The sequence below is a fragment of the Mustela nivalis genome (genome assembly GCF_964662115.1).
Source record: "Mustela nivalis genome assembly, chromosome: 3".
In the NCBI taxonomy this organism is placed as follows: domain Eukaryota; kingdom Metazoa; phylum Chordata; class Mammalia; order Carnivora; family Mustelidae; genus Mustela; species Mustela nivalis.
In genome coordinates this window covers 179,655,098-179,673,696 of record NC_139022.1, presented here as the reverse complement: position 1 = coordinate 179,673,696, position 18,599 = coordinate 179,655,098, and the positions used below count along the sequence as shown (strand labels likewise).

Sequence of the window (18,599 nt, the reverse complement as noted above, 5' to 3'; positions counted from 1 at the left end):
CATGTCGGGGGCGGAAGGAAAGCAAAGCGCTCCCGTGGAGGGAAGTCGAGACCGTGTGGCCAGAGCCGCAGGGTAGGAAAGGTCGTCACTGAACCACCAGTTGAAGGTGAAGCACTACCACGTCCCGTGCAGGCGGCCGGAGTCCCACACAGGCCGCCCGAGATGCCGGCGCTGACGGGCCGGGTGGGCCGACCAGCCCTGGGGGCTGGGGTACGGGCAGCAGACGTGAGGGCCAGGTGTGGGCAGCAGGGGCTCCCACAGCAGAGATCCAGGCTGCCCCATGGGGTCCCAAGGAGGCCACCAGGCCCAAGGGGAGGGAGCTCCAGGCCTTTCTAGACAGAGAGAAGAACAGTGGGTGAGCAGGCTTGTCTGAGGTCTATGTGGCCAGACACTTAGGACATCAGGCCCTGATCAGAGAGGACCCCAGGCCCAGAACATGGCACCTGGGCTCCCGCTGGGAGATGGGCTCCCCAGGGCCTCAGAGACCACCTGCCTGCGTCTGTTACCATAAAGCACGTACAAGCCCTTGGAGGGCCTCCTGCACCCACAAGAGCTCCCCGCGCGAATGCGGAATTCCACAACACACTGTGAACCCGCCTGGGAGCCAGGGAGTGGGGGGCGCTGCGGCCACGACACCTCCAGACGCTGCAGGGGAAGGCTGCTGTGCCCGCCGCAGGTTGTGACGCAGACCTGTGACAGCCTGCACAAGGGCACGGCCGTCTGGGACCGTCTGGCACGGCCGTCTGGGACCGTCTGAGGACAGTCCGAAGCCAGACGCTGGCAGAGCTCCGTTCAACGCGCCGTAGGGAGGACATCCCTGTGCACAGGAGAGTCCTGCTGGGTCCCACCTGGGGACGAGGCCTGGGCAGCAGTGTCCCTTGGACTCTCTGTGGCCCTGGACAGCGCGTGGCCACGTTCTGCGTGCTCCATGCCAACATCTAGAGACAGTGGACTCTGGTGCAGAAGAGTCCGGCCCAGACAGACGGGAGACGGTGCAGGGCCACAGCCCTGGTGGGAGTCTGGGACGGGGCTGCTGGCCGGGCCACCCTCCACCCTAGATGCACGGGCTGCAGCTCTGCATGAGTCCACGCGGCGAGGTTACAGTCTGGAGCTCCGGGCAGCGGCACTGCGGACAGTGGAGCGTCCCGCTGGCCTCCTAAGGCGGCTTCTGACGCAGGAACTGGGTCTCCTGGAGGGCGGGTCTCTGGGCAGAGGAAGACCGGGCTGCGGCACCGGAGATGGCGACGCCGTCAGGGTCGCACGGCCGGCCGCCCTCTGCTGCGCCAGGGTCGCTGGCCTGTGGAGAAACCCCTGATGGCTCCCTTCCCGCCTCGTGTCCAGGTTTAACAGGGACATCGAGTTCATGATCGGCCACAAGCCCAACATCTTCTGGCAAGTCGCGTGGAGAGTGGCCAGCCCGCTGCTCATGCTGGTCATCTTCCTGTTCTTCCTCGTGGTCAAGGTCAACGAGGAGCTGGTCTACAGCGTCTGGGACCCTGCCTATGTGAGTCGCCAGGCTGCCGGGAGGGGCAGGGGGGGTCTTGCTCCTGCAGGGTGGGGAGCCTGGGGTGTACCTCCCCTCCCCCACAAGGGCCAGGAGCTGACCCGCGGGGGCGGGGGCGCCTGCCCCGAGGGAGACCCTGCGGGCTGCTCACTGCCGCTCTCTCCGCAGGAGGAATTCCCCAAATCCCAGAAGGTCACATACCCCGGCTGGGTGTACGCTGTGGTCGTCATCGTGGCTGGGGTGCCCTGCCTGGTGATCCCCGGCTTTGCCATCTACAAGCTGCTCCGGGACCGCTGCCAGAGGCCAGGGGACCGCCAGGGGCTGGTCAGTGGACTGTCCACGGCCTCCATCAATGGGGACCTGAAGTCCTGAGTGGCCCAGCCCGGCGTGTGCGGCCGTGGGTGTTGGGGAGGTTCCAGGCCACACACGTGAGAGTGCTTGCACCTGTGAGTGTTTGTGTGTTTATGTACACTGCAGGATCACACATGTGTGAGTGTGCACAAGTGTGTGTGTGAGTGTGTGTGAGTGTGCTCGTGCTGCCCAGGTAGTGGGGGTGTGCGTGTGTGCGTGTGCAGAAGTTCGTGTACATGTGTGAGAGTGTGACATGTAGACGGTGCATGGGGAGCTGTAGGGAAGCGTGTGTGATGCGTGTGTGTGCACATGTGTTTGAGGACATGGTGGGTGTGTGCATACATGTGCTGTGTGCATGACTGTGGTACATGGGTGTGTTGTATAAACACGTTTGTGCACACACGGCCATGTGTGCATGTGTGCGTGTATACACACACACACCTGCTGCACACACACACACACACCTGCTGCACAACCCTAGGGCCCTTGCACCTGCTTTGTCACGGGTGTGGTGGGGCAGGTGCCGCTGCCGGGTCCCGCCACGTCGGCGCCGATGGAGAGTCCCGGCTGGGGTGCCGTGGGGAGGCCGTGCCTGCCGAGCGGCCGGCGGGAAACGGAGAGGGTGCTCCCTCGGCTGCTCAGCTCCAGTCCTATCGACCCTGGACCCAGGAGCTCACAGCGAGGTTGGGGTACTGGTCCCCTGCGATGAGAATGGCCCTTCTCGAGCCCCTAGCTGTGAGCTCTGGAAGACTCTGCGGAGTCCCTCGGAGGCCTGGCTGCCCGCCCGCCGGCCTTGGCAGGATACGGGCTCCGAGACCGCCGACCCCATTAATCACTGCTCCTGGCGGCCGCGGATGGGTGAGCGCTCGACAAAACTCAGCTCGGCCTAAGTGAAGGCGGAAACCAGCCTTTGAGTTTTCGTAAGAGGGCATATTCCCTGCATGAATTTTTAGCTAGTTGCTGGAAAAGGCGAGTTACAGGGTAACTAGGCCATAGCCACCAAGGTCGAGGACCGTCCGTGTGTCCCGAACTCGGCAGGGACCGGGAAGCCCACGTCCTCGGCGTCCCTCGGTGAGGCTGGTGCCGGCTCTCCCCTCCCCGTCATGGGAAGGGTTGTTTTCTGGGATTCGACAGCCTGTCTCAGCCAAAGTCACTGGGCACCTAGGGTGGCCGTGTTAATGAGCTCACCTCCACTCTCCTTGGAAAAATCTCAGTTTATGTAGCTGGGTTTTCTGATCATCTGCTGGGCCGGGGTGGGGACCTGGGCGGAGCATGGATCCCTAAGCCATGTCCCCCCTACTCGGTTGCCCCAGGGCCCTGTCCCTGTCCCCCTGCCTCCCGCTCCTCGGTGACACAGAGTTCAGCCCTGCAGCCCTGCTGTGAACCTCCAAACATCGGCGTCTGCTGTCCTCCTACGCTGCTGGTCGCCTGGCTGCCTACAGAATCCTCAGGGGCTAACGGTGCGCCGTGCAGGGTCCCCCTCCCGCCACACTCCAGCCTCCGCCTTCTCCCAAAGTCCCCCCAGCGGAGAGACCAGCAAGCAGCCCCCCAGGGGTACACCACCCGCCCAGGGCGCGTGAGGAGGAGACGGGCGGGGGTGGCCCCGGGCGCCCATCCAGTCATTCTGTCCCCTGAAGAGCGCCTTGTTTTGCAGACCTGGCGTATTTGCAAGTTGTTGGAAATGCGGGATTTGTGGGCATAACATGCACCTGTCTAAGTAAATCACTATTTCATAGTCTCAGCCTAAGTGTTGTCTAGATGCAGAGGGTTGAGCGCACAGCAGGGCCCCGTCACTCAGGGGAGCGCAGGACCGCGGTTCTGGGGGGGTCGTTTTCTCTGGAGAAGTCATGACACAAAACTGCTACGTCTACGGGGCCCTGGGCGTGGCGTGTGGCCCTGCAGAGGCAGGAGGGGCGTGGGCGGTGGACTCGGTCGTGGTGAGGTCAGGATCCCTAAGTGAGGTCAGGCCGCGGGGCTGGGGCTGCACTCCGGCCCTCCCCGTGCCTCTCTGCCCTTTCTCCCATTCCTCTCCCGGCTGAGAGTCAGCGGAAATGTGTCCACCACGGCCCACACCTCTGTGACCCACATATTCAGGCCCATGTGAGACCAGCGTCCTGGGAGGTGGGAATTTCACATCCGGGCCCCCGGCTGTCCCGCAGGCATCCACTGGGGGTCCATGGGTCCAGGAGACCCCGCGGGCGGCCCAGGCTGAGTCTACTGCGTCAGCCCATCATGGGCCATCCCACTGCAGGAGGACCCCATGCGGAGGGGACGATTTGGATGTCCCCCCGCCTGGCTGAGCCCCTGTGGCCACAGGTGCCTTGCTGTCCCACCACTGCCTGAGGGCACCCTTGGCCACTGGGGGCAAGAAAAGAAGCCCCTCCTGCCCCACCCTTGCCCCTGCCCCATCAGGGGAGCCCCACTCCTCCCCCAACCTGTGTCCCTGCACGTGGTGGGTGCCTGTGGGGGCCTGGGACTCGTGCCGTCACGGCTCTGCGCCACCCCTCACGGTGACAAGTGAGGCTACAGTCGTCCCGGAATCAGAGGGTTGATTAGGAAGTCAGTGGTTTTTATGAAACAACTGAATGAGCCAGTTTTGGGAGTTCTGGCACGTCCCCGACGGGGAACAGGAGGCCCTCACTGGATGCGGGCTGGCCGTCAGCCTCGGGCACAGGAGGCACAGGCCGAGGGCGTGGAGTCAGGAAGGGACCACCTGGGTGAGAGCCGGAGCCCAGTCCAGGTTACCAATTAACTGGCTCCACTGGTTTTCCTTTAAATCATGAGACCACACACGGAGGTCCGGGAGGGTTCCACAGAGCCAGGGCAGGAGCGAGCAGCGGGCATGGCGTGGGCCGGGGGAGCAGAGCCACATGGGGACGGTCGCGGGGACAAGAGGCCGGCGTGGGACAACAAGAGCCAGTACCTGCTGAGCTGCCTCGGCTTCGCCGTGGGCCTCGGCAACATCTGGAGGTTCCCGTACCTGTGCCAGACCCATGGTGGAGGTGAGCCGTCCCCGCGAGCCCCGCGCCGGGAGCCCGTGCAGTGGAGGTCTGGCCCCTGGCCGCCCCTTCCGGGGCTCGGGGAGCTGCCCCAATACCGCTCTTCACAAGGCTCCCTGCGGCTCCATGTGGTGCACACGGGCCAGGCCGCCCACCCCTCCACATCGGTGCCCAGGCCATGTCACCCCCTCCCTGCACAAGAGTCCGTGGCTGTCACCCACAGCCCCGGGGAGTGGACCCTGAATGGCCCCCAGGCCAGGCCGGTCCTTTTCTGGGGTGCGACCTTGGGGCCCACGGGGTCTCAGTGTCAGGTCAGCTTGCTGCCAAGCTCTCCTCTGCACGCGTAAGGCCTGAGGCCTCCAAAAGCCCTCTAGGGCCGTCTTCCCGTATCCACCAGGCCCCCGGGTGGAAATGGGGGTGCTGTTCCCTTCGGGGGCAATCCCCTGGCCCCCACCAGGAACAGGTCGGTCAGAAGCGAAGGTCTGTGTGTGGCTGGTGGGGAGTCATCCGGGCCCCTGGGCCCCCCGGCCGTGCTGGGTGCACAGGGGTCAGGCCGCGCTGGGGGAGTGTGGGCTGGGGGTCTGTAGGAGCCGCCGCGGAACAGAGCGGGCGGGAGGCAGGGCCGGGGGGGAGTCCCTGGTTAATGAGGAAGCTGTTTCCTGGAAGTCTATTCGGTTTTCCTGCTTATGAGAAGTTAGAGGAGACATCTCTGCGGGAGCCGCTGTCCCGGAGGTGTCAGAGCTTCCACGGAGGGCTGGGGCCGGGCGGGCGCGTGTGCCTTGGGTCGTGCCCCGGGCCTCCGAGCTGCCGTGTGCATCGGGAGAGGCACATGCAGACGCCCAGAAGTGACCTGCACACTGGCGGTCACTCCCGGTCAATAAATGTTGCTCTGACTGGAACCGGTTGGCCGTCACTGTGCTGCATCGTGCAGGGACTGTCCTGGGAACGTGGCTTCCGGAACCCGTGTGCTGGCGTGGCCTGGCTTGAGGGCTAAGACCCGGGCACGGGGCACCAGGACCAGCCCATCACCACCTGCACTCGAGGCCGGGGGAGGGAGGACCTGCTGTTGAAATACTTCTTTTAGACCCTATTTCCGGGTGTGAAGCCCTTCGTGAAATGTCATAGAATAGTCAAGTTTCAAAGCTCCCCTTTTTCCTAAACAAGCACTCTCCCGCGCAAACGACCTTTTCGCCTCACATGGGTCACTGCTGATAACCTCGACCAAGAGATGAGCGGAAACCCTGTAGCATTTTCATTCCGCACAAACTCATGACCGGTGGGTGAATATTTTCTCTTCTCAGTGATTACTCAGATCTCTAGGCTTCTCTTTAGTGATAAGACTTAAAAGGCAACATTGTAGCAGAATTGGGGGAAACACTCAGCACACCTGCAGGGCGTCCTGTCCCGTCTCCGCAGTTCCTGGGTGCACGTCGGCACCCACCGTGCAGGTGGGGATCCCACCAGTGGCCGGCGCAAGGCACCTGCCAGGGCCCAAGGTACCAGCCCAGGAGTCATTCATGACCCTGTCCATGGCAACGCGCTTGGGGCACCCAGTAAGTGGCCTGCAATCTCCGCAAGGCTGTGTTGCGACCTCGGCACCCATGGGTTCCATGGAGCTGGTGGAGTTCCTACGTGATGAGCCCAGTGTGACGGTCCATGCAGCTGCCCAACGGGGTGCCCGCCCTGGTTCTGCAGTGGCCGTCGCCACCCCCCGCAGGCTTCCCAGGCAGGCTGTCAGTTCCACGGAAGACGCCCAGGTGTCACGGGCATAGCGTGACATTTCCAGATTGTCTGGGGCCCAATGTCCATCTTGGCATCACTGAGTCGTCCCGGCCACAGAGACAATCCCGTGCCCGCCCTGGTCTCCGTCCTTCGTCTCCTGTCCGGGTGGTCTTGGGGGTCTCGCTCCGCGGATCGTCAGCTGTGACAGGCTCCGTCCCGATCAGACAGATCTTCTCCACGTCTTCTCAGCGGACGGGGCTGGGTGTCTCCCACTCAGCTCGGCTCGGGCCGGCCGTGCTCGGGGCTCTCCCAGACCCGCGGCCATTTCGCCAGCCCGCCCTCCCGCCCGGGAGAAACTCCTTTTCTCTCTTCCTCTGACACCACCGCATGAAGGTTTTGCCCACACCGCCCAATTCTCCCAATCCTAGCTGCATTTAACCTGTTTCTGCAGCAAGCGCGGCTGGACGAGGAAGGGCTCGGCCCGCGGTGCTGTCACACGGCAGAACACTGTGTCAAGACCCGGGTCCCAGGTCGCCCACGGCATCCGCCCAACCTGCAGTCAGTTGGGAGCGCCGACAGCCCTCTTTGGGTCAGAATCTTGTGGAAGGGCTCACAGAACCCATGAAGCAGTCCACTCGCTGTGCCGGGTTTTTGTAGCGAGCACGGCCTGGAGCAGCCACGGGCAGGGACGCACGGAGCGAGGGCGTCGGAGCTCCCCGCCCCCCCTCCAGCACCTCCCGGGCTCCCCTGCCTGGAGCGGTCCGAGCCCCGTGGCCTACGGTTTTCACGGAGGTTCCATTCTGCAGGCGCCGGTGATGGAGTCACCAGCCCGGGGGATGAGCTGTCTCTGGGCCTCCAGCCTGGCCTGGAAGCCGAAGCGGGGCTCCGCATCCTGCCTCTCCGATCGCGTGGCTGGGTTGTCCGGGGACCGGCCGCCTCCTCCAGAGGTTTTTATCCAGGTCGCGGTTCGCTTGGGTTTCAGACGGGGCCACAGCGCCCGGAGAGAGCAGTAGTCTCCGTCTGTGGCCGCAGAGCCGCTCCCTTCTCTTCTCCCGGAAGCACGGCTGATTCGGCTGCGAAGAGGAAGGCCTCTCCCTTCCCCGGCACTGCTCCTCCGGGCGTCCAGCCTGGGCCCACGGGCTGCGACCCTCCCCGCAGAGCTGGGTCCGTAGGTCCTGGCCGGCCTGAGCCTGCAGGGCCCTTCCAGGCAGCAAGTCACACGCCTGGGACCCAGAGCCCCTGTCTGATGCCCAGACACCCACTCCCGGGCTCCGGGCAGCTGGTCCCCTGTCCCTACCATGTTGCAGGTGTTTGCATGAAGCCCAAGGGGGGCTGGGAGGTGCACACACCTGCGCGGGACCCCACAGAGTGAGGTGTAGGTGGGGTGGGTGGGAAGAGCGCAGCCCGGGGAGGGGGTCCCGCATCTGGACCCTATCTCCCTGGCCCGTGGCTGGCCTCTCTCCCAGCCAGGGGCTCCGTGAAGCGGTCCGGGCTGTATTCACAGCCCAGCGCCAAGCCCCTGCCCGCAGGTGCCCTGCTCATCCCTGGGGCTATGGCAGCCCTTGAGACCGTCTCCCAGAATGCCATGTAGCTCTCTTACACTCCTTACGGTCTGGCCACGACATGCAGGACACCAGCAAGCACTGTTTGTCCCAAACACCGGCGTCCTGTGCAGAAGCTGATGAGGGCTGAGGGACTACCTGTCCTCTCCCGGGCCCTGGCTCAGGGTCAAAACCTCTGAGCGAGATGCAAAATCCCAGGGAGACCCTGGCCTCATGGAGGCCGGGCTGGCACCGGGCCGGTGCAGGGAGACTTGGGGAGCACAGTCGCTGATGTGGTCCGCCCTGTGTGTGCGGGGGGTGGGGTGGGCAGTGGACCCACACTCAGCAGTTAACTGGGAGAAAATGCAGCTCCTGACCGCACAGCTCTCCCTTCCCCCAGCAGTAAGGGAACACGCACCTTCCTGTAGGGTGCAGGAGCCGGCACCCCACACACGCCCCTCAGTGGGCCCCTCGGGGCTGTGGGCTCCTGGGGAGGCCGGGCCCCTCCCTCCTCACACCTGTGGCCTTTCTCCCGATCTGGCCACTGCTGGCTCCCTTGGGGACCACAGAGCCTCCCGCCACCATGGCTACAGGTGCCCACCTCCCAGCCTGGACGCTGGCTCAGGGCTGCAGCCCATGCCCAGGCACGGAGAGACGGGTCCCAGCCTCCGCGCAGGCACGGAGCTCCAGACACCGTTTCAAATGTCCTCCCTCTCCGACATTCTACCAGGAGCACAGACCAGCCCCACATTAGAGCAGGGTCCATAATCGGGGTGCGGGGTGTCCCTCTAAGAACAACACTGCCCCCAGAGGCTCACGGGTGGGATGCTGCCGAGGGACTGGAAACAGCCACAGACCAGGTGCCTGACGCGCAGGCCTGTCTCCCCGAGCCCAATGCTGCACCGGGCCGTCGCCCACCGTCCACTGACCACGGTATCTTATTTATTTATTTATTTATTTGACAGAGAGAAAGATCACAAGTAGGCAGAGAGGCAGGCAGAGAAAGAGAGAGGAGGAAGCAGGCTCCCTGCTGAGCAGAGAGCCCGATGCGGGACTCGATCCCAGGACCCCGAGATCATGACCTGAGCCGAAGGCAGCGGCTTAACCCACTGAGCCACCCAGGCGCCCCTGACCACGGTGTCTTTGCAGGGGCCTTCCTCATCCCCTACTTCATCGCGCTGGTCCTGGAGGGGATCCCCATCTTCTACATCGAGCTGGCCATCGGCCAGTGCCTGCGGAGAGGGAGCATCGGGGTGTGGACGGCCGTCTCGCCCTACCTGGGCGGAGTGGGTAGGCTGCCCGCCTCGGGCCTGGAGCTGCTGGGAGGGCGGGGCTGGGGGCCCCATGGCTGCCTTGCATCAGCTTGTCACTCCAGTGCACAGTCAGTGGCTTTGACCCTGCCGGAGAGGGTCCTGGACCTAACAGGGTGGGGAGGTGCATGTGGCCACGTTCCCGTGGGAGCTGAGTCTGCTCATGCTCTCAGCACACCTCTTCCAGGAGGCCCGCTTTGGTTCCCCCAAAGCCCCAGGAGGTGCAGAGTGCTGGTGGGGTGAGCTCAGGGCGCAGGAGGGGGAGGCGCCAGGCCCAGCCCCACGGAGCAGCAGCGAGCTGTCCCAGATCGCCCACGCACGTGTCCCTGCGGGTGTTGAGCCCTCACGCCCTGGGAGCCTGAGAGTGTCCGGCGAGGCCTGGACAGAGGGAGGGAGCCTGTGACACGCACCGCACGGGGGCTGCAGCACTGTGTGCGAGGCCCACTGGGAAGCCCATGAAGAGGCAGACCCCGGCCCAGCTGTGGATGGAGCCACACAGCCGTGGAGCAGACATGTTGCCCCTGTGTGCACGTAGCCAGCTGTGGGCCACCAGCGGGGCGGGCGGCCTCGGGGGGACAGGGAGCAGGGTGGGGTGCCGTGTCTGGAGCCTGGCAGCCAGGGCAGGGGGAGGTGCTGACCGCCGCCTCCCTCAGGGCTGGGCTGCCTCACCATCTCCTTCCTGGTCAGCCTGTACTACAACACGGTCCTCTCGTGGGTGCTGTGGTACCTGCTCAACTCCTTCCAGGACCCACTGCCCTGGAGCTCCTGCCCGCTGGACATCAACCGCACAGGTGGCACGGGTCGGGGGGTGGCACCCTGCCTCATGCGGGCCCTGCAAGGGCTCCCTGGACGGCATACCCGGAACCCTGCTCTCCCTACCCTGCTGCACCTGACCGTGGGTGGGCCCAGGGCCCCCGTGTATTCACAGCCCGGCCACGTGCATGCCTGCCCAGCAGCGAGAGGCTGAGTGGGCGGGACCTCGGCTCCTGCTGGATGGGTCCAACCCTCAGCCATGGTCTCAGCAGAAGATGGTCTCACAGCCCGGGAAAAGCCACTATTTTGTGCTGCTTCACGAAGCTGTGTTAACCCTACTTCCCTTCCTGCCTCTGCTGAAAATAACTTGGCCGTCCTGCACGAGGCCAGCCCAGGGGCAAGTCTGGGCCTGGAAGCTCCCTATACCCACCCTCTGGCCCTAGTTGTGTGCCCTGGGCAGTGGGGGGCACAGGTCCTGCCTGGTGTGCCTGGTGCTCAGGCAGCAGCCCTGGGCTGGGTTACTGCAGACTGCACTCCTGGGCAGAGGCCTGCAGAGCCCACAGCCAGGCCTGAGCTCTGTGGCCAGCCCCTGAAAGGAGCCTCCTGGTTCCAGCGTTCGAGGCCGAGTGCCAAGCCAGCAGCACTGTGAGCTACTTCTGGTACCGGCAGACGCTGAACATCACGGCCGACATCAGCGACAACGGCTCCATCCAGTGGAGGCTGCTGGCCTGCCTGGCTGCGTCCTGGGCAGTGGTGTACCTGTGTGTCATCAGAGGCATCGAAACCACAGGGAAGGTGCAGCTCCTCGGGTGGACCCCATTGCCCACTCCCTCCAGCTCGGCGTTCAAGCACGGGTTTAGAAGCTGCGCTGGGAGGGTGCAGATGTGAGGCCGGTGCACTCCCTGGGGATGGGTGCCTGTACCCGGCGACACAGTGCAGACACTGACGGGGGCGGGGGGAGGTTAAAAGAAATTTAACGTGTTTGGGTCTCTAGGTTTTAAGTGTGTTTCTCTTGATGTGCACAGAGGATCCTGAGTTTCTGGTGATCCCTGCCCTTGTTTGGCTGTTTAGACCGTTTACATTTAGTGTGACAATCAGTGCAGGTTCCGCCGGCCGTCCTGTGATTGTTTCCTGCTGGTCCCTTTGGTTCTCCACTCTGGCTGCTCCCATTTCCTGGGTGGTTCTTGTGACCCCGCTCTGTCCGTCTGTTGGCTCGTCAGTGGTAACGGTTCTCCCCTCAGGGCTGGATGAGGGGCTTGGCCATCGGTCCTTCTGGGAGCAATGCCGTCCATGGGCTGAGGCAGGAGACCCTCACTCAGACTACACGGTCTTCCTCGGCTTTCCTGCCGCTGGCTCACATTTCACGACGACGGTCTGCGGGCAGCCAGTGTGTCCCGTTTGACGTGGGTGACATCACCCCTTACCTTCCCCACCTGTGGCCCCGACACACGATTGTGGCCCTTCTGCCCCTGTCCGGGCGTGGGCGTGTGCCTGCTCATCTCGGCTGGCATGTTACAGTTACTGTCCCGTGAGCGTCTTTATGCTTGGGAGGACCAGAATTACTGCATGAGACCAAAGCAACCATTAGGCCCGACAACCCACCAGAAACTCCAGAGACCCCTGAGATGGAAGTCCCTGCAGGGCGCCGGGATGGCGGTCAGTCTGTGCTCAGGGACTGGGGCGGCAGCGAGGAAAGAGTGTCGTCCCGGGTTTATTCTGAGCAGACCCCACGTGTGCAGACCCGCGGCCACACCTGACGGCAGAGGGGGCTCTGGTCCTATGCTGGGGAGATGGGTGTGGGTGTGTGTGTGGCCCCAGGGCCCCTGTGAAGTGGCCGGCTGTGGGCACTGGGGTGGAGAGGAGGGCTGGCGCCTGGGAGAGGTGCAGCGTGGGTCAGAGGGAGGCTCGCCGCCTGGGACGGTCAGTGCCTGCCCCACAGACACAAGTGTGCACGTGACTCCACTCGTGACCGTCCCCAGGAGTGCCAGACCCTCGGGGCCTGACTGGGGCCCACACACCCCATGGCACCCTTGGCCCCCCCACTGGGCTGGAACCCCGATGACGGATGGGGGGCCAGCCACAGAGGCACCTACCACAGAGCTGCCTCTTGCGGGTTTTCTGCGGAGTGGATACCCCTGAAAAGTCTAATAATTTGGTCTTTTTTAAAGGCGATTTATTTCACAGCCCTGTTCCCTTATCTGGTCCTGACGATCTTCCTTATCCGAGGACTCACCCTGCCTGGGGCGGTCAGAGGCTTAATCTACCTGTTCACTCCGAATGTAAGTTGGTTTGAATGGAGTCCAGGCTCCAGGCTCCAGGAAACAAACGTGTCAGAGGCAGAGCCCAAACCAGCTCACTCCATCCCCTGGCTGTGGGAATGGCCACTAGGCAGAGGCCAGGCCGCCCAGGGCCGTGTGCGGGTGAGGGCAAGGACGTGGGTGGTATGGGGTCCCAGGGAGAAGGTCAGGGTCAGGGGAAGCGAGCAGGAGGAGGACTTGACTTGTGACATGGATCCCGAGGGATGTTGCTGGTGGAGTTCAGGAAAGAAGCCATCTGGAGGCCCAGATGTCCCACCCCAGTGCCCTGCACCCCAGACCTCCGAGGACCTTGCGAGCTTGCGAGCTGCTCGCGCTACACCCAGCAAGCTGTCACAGGACCTGGGGGCCCACACCCCTCTTAGACCTTCACACACTCTCTAGGACCCCAGCATTCTGCAGGAGCTTCCAGGGGCTGCACAGCAGCAGGAAGGGGGCACTGGCTGTGCACATGGGTCTGCCTGGGTCCGTCCCCAGCAGCAGAGACTCCAGGCGCTTCGAGTCCCTCAGAACCCCCAGGTCTGAGAGGAGCAGAATAAACACAGCAAGTCAGGCTGCTCAGACCCATTTCTCAGCCCTGAGCGGTCTGTCGGCCGCACTCCAAGCCCACGTGGACAGGAGCTGTGGCCCGTCACAGAACAGCACGGCCGCGCTTGCCGAGGGAGCTGCCCTCTCGGCGGGGGTCCTCTGCTGCCCACACACCTTCGGGGGAGTCGCCGCACAGGAAGCCGGGGCGGGGGGTTTCCGGGGCCGGTGGGTTCTGTCAGCGGCACAACCCTTCCCAGGTGCAGACTCTCCGGAACCCGCGGGTGTGGCTGGACGCGGCCACGCAGATTTTCTTCTCCTTGTCCCTGGCCTTCGGGGGACACATCGCTTTTGCGAGTTATAACCCGCCCAGGTAGGGACCAGGCTCGGCGTGGGCTCCCTCCGACATGGGGCCGGGCCTCCCGTCCCGAATCTCTGGGAGAGCCGCGAGCCCGTGGGGCATAACATCCCATGTGGCCTGCTGTGAACCTGTGCTAAGACAAGGCTCACGGGGCTCCTACTGCCGGGCCCCCACGGCGGCCACGCATGTTCCGCGGAAAGAGCCTGTAGAGTCAGTCCCAGGAATAAAGTCTCACCAGGGGCGACACCAGCACAGGCAGCACGGTGTCACGCTCGAGGCCAGAGAAGTAGAGACACAGGGTCCATCAGCTCCCTGGTCACTTGAGATGGATGCGGGGCCCACACGGGGCCACCTGTGGTGAGGACCCTGGGTGCTGGGCCCCGAAGCACCACCCACCACCTCACAAGCCCCCGGGGCCGTCTGAACAAGCGCGTTCTATGTGGCAGCCAGAGCTTCTCCGCTGCCAACATGCAGGGGTGGGATGGGGGCGCGGGGGGCTTCCCAGGCCTGCACCAGACAAGGGACCACCTCAGCCCCCTCCACATAACTCGTGTGGAGCTCATGTCAGCAAAGCCCACTCCAGGCTCCATGAGGCCCCACATTGTCCTTAGCTCCTGGTCTCCAGGCCTGGGGGACAGGGTGGAGGCTGAGGCTTTTAGACCACCCAACTTCTTCAGCTGGGGGGGCGGGACAGGGCCTGGTGGGGAGGGGGTCTAGGGGAGGGGGAGGGTCGGCAGGGAGGGGTCCACGGGGAGCGGCCATGGAAGGGGGTCTGAGACCATCCTGAGATGTGCAGGGACAAACCCAGAGCTGGGGGTCGTGGGCATGTAGGCTCTGTGTGTGGGGGGGTCCTAGGTGGGGATGTGGGGATGGCCCTAAGCACAATGTGCCATGCGTGTTGTCTGCCAGGAACAACTGTGAGAAGGACGCGGTGACCATCGCCCTGGTCAACAGCATGACTTCCCTGTATGCGTCCATTGCCGTGTTCTCGGTTTTGGGATTCAAGGCAGCCAACGACCATGGGCGCTGCCTGGACAGGTGAGCATGGCGCCCTTGGCTCTGAGGGCAGGGTGTCCACGGAGCACGGACCTCAGACGCTGGCTGCCGCTCTGGGGCCACTCAAGCACCGCCTTCTCCCCAGGAGTGGGGTGGAACAGCTCCAGAGGCCCGCGCCCCCCGCAGCCTGGAGCCTGACCCCATATGCAAGTGGGGTCTCTGGCCGACACTGGCTAAGAGGAGGTCGTACCGATCCCACACCTGTGTCCTTACGAGAGACAGGCAGGGTCACACAGACACACATGGGGGAGGCCGCGTGAGGAGGCAGAGGCCGGAGAGACACAGCCACGGGCCTGGGGACACTGGGGCACCAGAATCTGTTTGCTCAAAGGCTTTCAGTCTGTAGCTCCACCACGAATGCACAGGACACAGAGGCTGTCAGCATCTCGGAACGGCTAAGGCCGGCAATTCTGGTTTGCAAGCAGCCCTCCAAAGGTGGTTGAGCAGGCCCTGTGAGGCACAGGCTCGGCCCTCTGTGACAGTGCCCAGGGCAGCCCCCTATCAGCCGTGACACCTGTGCGAACACACTCAGGCCATGCTCAGGCCACGCTCAGGGGTGTGAGGGGAGAGCCTGAGCAGATGCACAGCCTGAGCTCGGGCCCTGTGGGCCATGTGCACCCGTTGGAATGTTCTGGAGAGGCTGCGGGGCCCACATGCTGAACGGCGTGGTCCCCACTGGGGAACGGCAGGGGCGGCTCTTCCAGCTCTTTCCACCGAGCACCGTGCAAGTCTGTGCTCACCAGGACAGCCGGTACTCGGGCCTGCACGGGCTCCCCGGCCCAAGCCAACGGAACAGATGCTTGTGACCGCACAAGGAGAAACCAGAGGGCCCCAGACCCGGGCCCCGGGCAACTTCCCAAGGCCACGAACAGCCCCAGAAGCGCCACGAGTACTCATGTCAAGGTTACAGGAGATTTCAGCAAGTGGGCAAAGGAAGAAGTCCAGGGATACCCTGGGCTTGTGTGAGCCGCGAGCCTTGAAGCCGAGGAACACCCGCTGGGGGCGGCAGGCGGGGGCTATCCGGGGACGCTACCCTGACCCGCTGCGCCCTGGGGGGAGCGTCCCCTCCAGGCCAGGCTCTGTCCCTGCAGCGAGTGCAGCCCGGCCCTCCCGAGGCGCCGGTGTCCTTCCGGGTGTTTCCGGGCTGCAGCGCCCGGCCCAGCGTGCCCTCGCCCGCCCGTGTCTCTGCAGAAACCTCCTTCGCCTCCTCAACGCGTTCGATCTCCCCGACCAGAGCATCTCCAGGGACGACTACGCCGTCGTCCTCGCGCACCTGAACGCCACTCAGCCCGAGAGCGTGGCCAGGCTCCCCCTGGAGGTCTGTCGGCTGGAGGACTTCCTGCATAAGGTACCGCGGGGCCCGGCCTTGTTCCAGAAGGCTGCAGACCTCGTCCACAGAGCTGGCCTGGGCTGGCGTGGCAGCTGTGAACAGAGGCTGCAGACCAGCCATGTGCCTCTGTGGGGCTGAGCTTCCAGAAAGCCCGTGGCCGCAAACGCAGTGTGTCTGACGGGGACCTGCCCGGGGGGCTGGGGGCCAGGCCGACCCAGGACAGTGGGTGTTGCTGGTGCAGAGCTGGGCTGTGGCCAATCGGGCAGCTGCGCCCAAGGAGGGGCAGCCGTGAACCCCTGGATGTGGGCGTGATACCCGAGACCCGCACCCAGGCCTGCGGCCCCCCGCGAGCGGCATGGCGATAGGGGGACGGGTTCCTTCCCTCAGAGGCACACCTGGGCTTGCCGTGTAGCCAGAAAAGGGCAGGGCCACCACCTTGCCCTGGCGCTGGGGGCGAGGGGTCCCCTGTGGGGTCACAGCGCGAGGCCCCATGCGCATGTTGCAGAGCGCCTCGGGCACCGGCCTGGCCTTCGTCGTCTTCACGGAGGCTGTCCTCCACATGCCGGGCGCCCCCGGCTGGGCCGTGCTCTTCTTTGGGATGCTGTTCACCTTGGGCCTGTCGTCCATGTTCGGGAACATGGAGAGCATCATCACACCCCTGCTGGACATGGGAGTCGTGCGCAGATCTGTCCCCAAGGAGGTCCTGACCGGTGAGCAGCCAGCCAGCCCGCCCTGTGGGCCTGTCCCCATGTCCTGCAGTCTGTCCACTGCTGCCTGCTGTCCAGATGTCGCCCCTCTGTGACCATCCCAGCGGGAGCCCAGGTCTGGCCTTGCCACCCCTCAGGGCTGGTCCCCACGGCTCTGCACTCACTCAGCATCCCACGAGGGGCTGAGACCGTCCTGAGACCAGCAGGGACAGACCCAGGGCTGGGGGTCTGGGCATGTACTGTGTCTTGCCCACGGGCACGGCGCTGGGGGAACCAGGGGCAGGGCAGTGGGCTGAGCCGCGGAGGTGCCACTGTCCATCCAGGCCTGGTCTGCCTGCTCTGCTTCCTCTCGGCGACTTGCTTCGCGCTGCAGTCGGGCAGCTACTGGCTGCAGGTGTTCGACAGCTACGCCGCTCCCCTGAACCTCATCATCTTCGCCTTCTTCGAGGTGGTCGGTGTCGCTTACGTGTACGGAACGCCCCGGTGAGTACGTGTCCCCTGGGGCCGCCCTCCCACTCCTGGCACTCCCCCCAAACCCGGCCTGTGCACGAGGCTCCCGCACCCCGGCAGCTGCCTGCACGGGCCGCACAGGACAGGGCAGGACCATCTGAGTCCCCCCCCCCAAAACAGACACAGGGGGGGTGTCCCCATGGTCCAAAGCAGCTGTGTGGGGACCCGGCCCCACCTTGTTGCTTGGGCCTCCAGCCCGTCGGGGTGGGCGGCAGACCGGCCCGTCTCCAGCCTCGCACGGCAGACTCCTGCGGCCAAGGATGGGGCAACTCTAGGGCACTGGGGGGCCTCTTGTCCTGACCCTCTGAGGAGGCCCAGCACATGCCCCGCCCATCCCCACCTGGGCTCACAAGTGCACCACACCTGCCCCCTCTGTCCCTCACCTGTCACACCTGTCCTCACACCAGTCTCACTTCTCACACCTGCTACTCCTGTGCCCCTGCTCAGACAGTCCTAGACGTCTGACCCTTTTCCTTGTCCCCTTGGGGGTCCTGGGCAGTCCCAGATGCCAGGGCATTCACCGCTGCTCTGTGGGCATCGGGGCCATGGGCTTGTCCTCTGGAGAGGGAGGGGTAAGAGGCAGCCGTCCAGTGGGGACTCGCCCAGCAGTGAGGACAGAAACAGTGAGCCCTGGGCACAACCAGCCCCGGGGCGTCAGACGGAGGCGCTTAGGAGAGGAGCTGAGGAAGGGCTGTGAGCTCGTGCCGGCTCCTGGGCATAGTGGGCATAGCTCACGCCATGGCCCAGGGTGGCTGCCGTGGCCCCCGTGTGTCCTGGCCTCTTCTACCCCCAGACCCTAGCAGAGACTGGAGACCCCAGGAGCTTCCCTGCACAGCCCTGTGTCCCAGCAGGATGACCTTCCACATCATGACCCAGGAAAGGTGTTGGGCAACAGAGTGCTGGGGACAGCCCCTGTGGGCCCTAGCTCAGTGACACCAGCTGAAGGCTGTGGCAGAGCAGGTTGGTGGGTGAGCTCAAGCCCAGTGTCTCTGTGACAGGTTCAGCAATGACATAGCCTGCATGACTGGGAAGCGGCCTGGGCTCTACTGGCGGGTGACCTGGAAGGTCGTCAGCCCGCTGCTGCTGCTCACCATCTTCGTGGCCTACATTGCTGTCCTGGCCTGGACGCCGCTGAGCTACAGGGCCTGGGATCCCCAATACGTAGGTCCTCTGGGGGGCACTGGGAGCCACTTTGGGCCTGCCCCGGCCCTTCCCTGGTGCCGTCTAGGACCCAGATATCACCCTAAGTGACCTCGTGGGCCGCCAGATGTCCAGGGTCCCCTGGGGGCATCAGAGCCGACCCTGGCAGGGACTTGGGCGAGGCTCAGTGGCAGGAGGACTGAGCAGCCTCCAGGTCCCCGGGGCAGCTCAGCCGGGGACGAGGCCTCAAGACGCGCTGCTCAGGTGTTGCGGGGCCGCCCGTGCGCACCTGCTCTGGTCTGAGTGGAGGGAAGGTGTGTGTGTCACCGGGCTGCCGCTGGTGTGCTCCGAAGAAAGGGAGCGCAGGGCAGTCTGCTGCCAGCCCTTCCCTGTCCCCTGCGCGGCACCCTGAGCTGCGGGCACCCCACCGACCTGCCACCCGTCGCATCCCTCCAAACCTCACTGAGCTGTCCCT

The 18,599-nt window shown here is 64.6% G+C and overlaps 1 protein-coding gene across 5 annotated transcripts in view; it reads left to right on the top strand.

Annotated features, from left to right (window-relative positions):
* LOC309861561 (sodium-dependent neutral amino acid transporter B(0)AT1) overlaps positions 1-18,599 on the top strand; it is a 36,700-nt gene that overhangs the window by 13,772 nt on the left and 4,329 nt on the right. For 2 of the 5 annotated variants that reach the window (XM_082724576.1, XM_082724578.1), the window contains exons 1-10: positions 4,658-4,857; positions 9,267-9,407; positions 10,081-10,218; positions 10,794-10,975; positions 12,349-12,459; positions 13,281-13,393; positions 14,291-14,419; positions 15,629-15,785; positions 16,273-16,477; positions 16,798-16,957. In XM_082724576.1, the coding sequence (XP_082580702.1) occupies positions 4,698-4,857; positions 9,267-9,407; positions 10,081-10,218; positions 10,794-10,975; positions 12,349-12,459; positions 13,281-13,393; positions 14,291-14,419; positions 15,629-15,785; positions 16,273-16,477; positions 16,798-16,957 (1,496 nt within the window). In that variant the 5' untranslated portion in view covers positions 4,658-4,697. Of the gene's footprint in view, positions 1-1,341; positions 1,505-1,672; positions 3,597-4,657; positions 4,858-9,266; positions 9,408-10,080; positions 10,219-10,793; positions 10,976-12,348; positions 12,460-13,280; positions 13,394-14,290; positions 14,420-15,628; positions 15,786-16,272; positions 16,478-16,797; positions 16,958-17,982; positions 18,146-18,599 lie in introns of those variants that run through there. The other 3 variants (XM_082724577.1, XM_082724579.1, XM_082724575.1) reach the window with 3 other exon arrangements.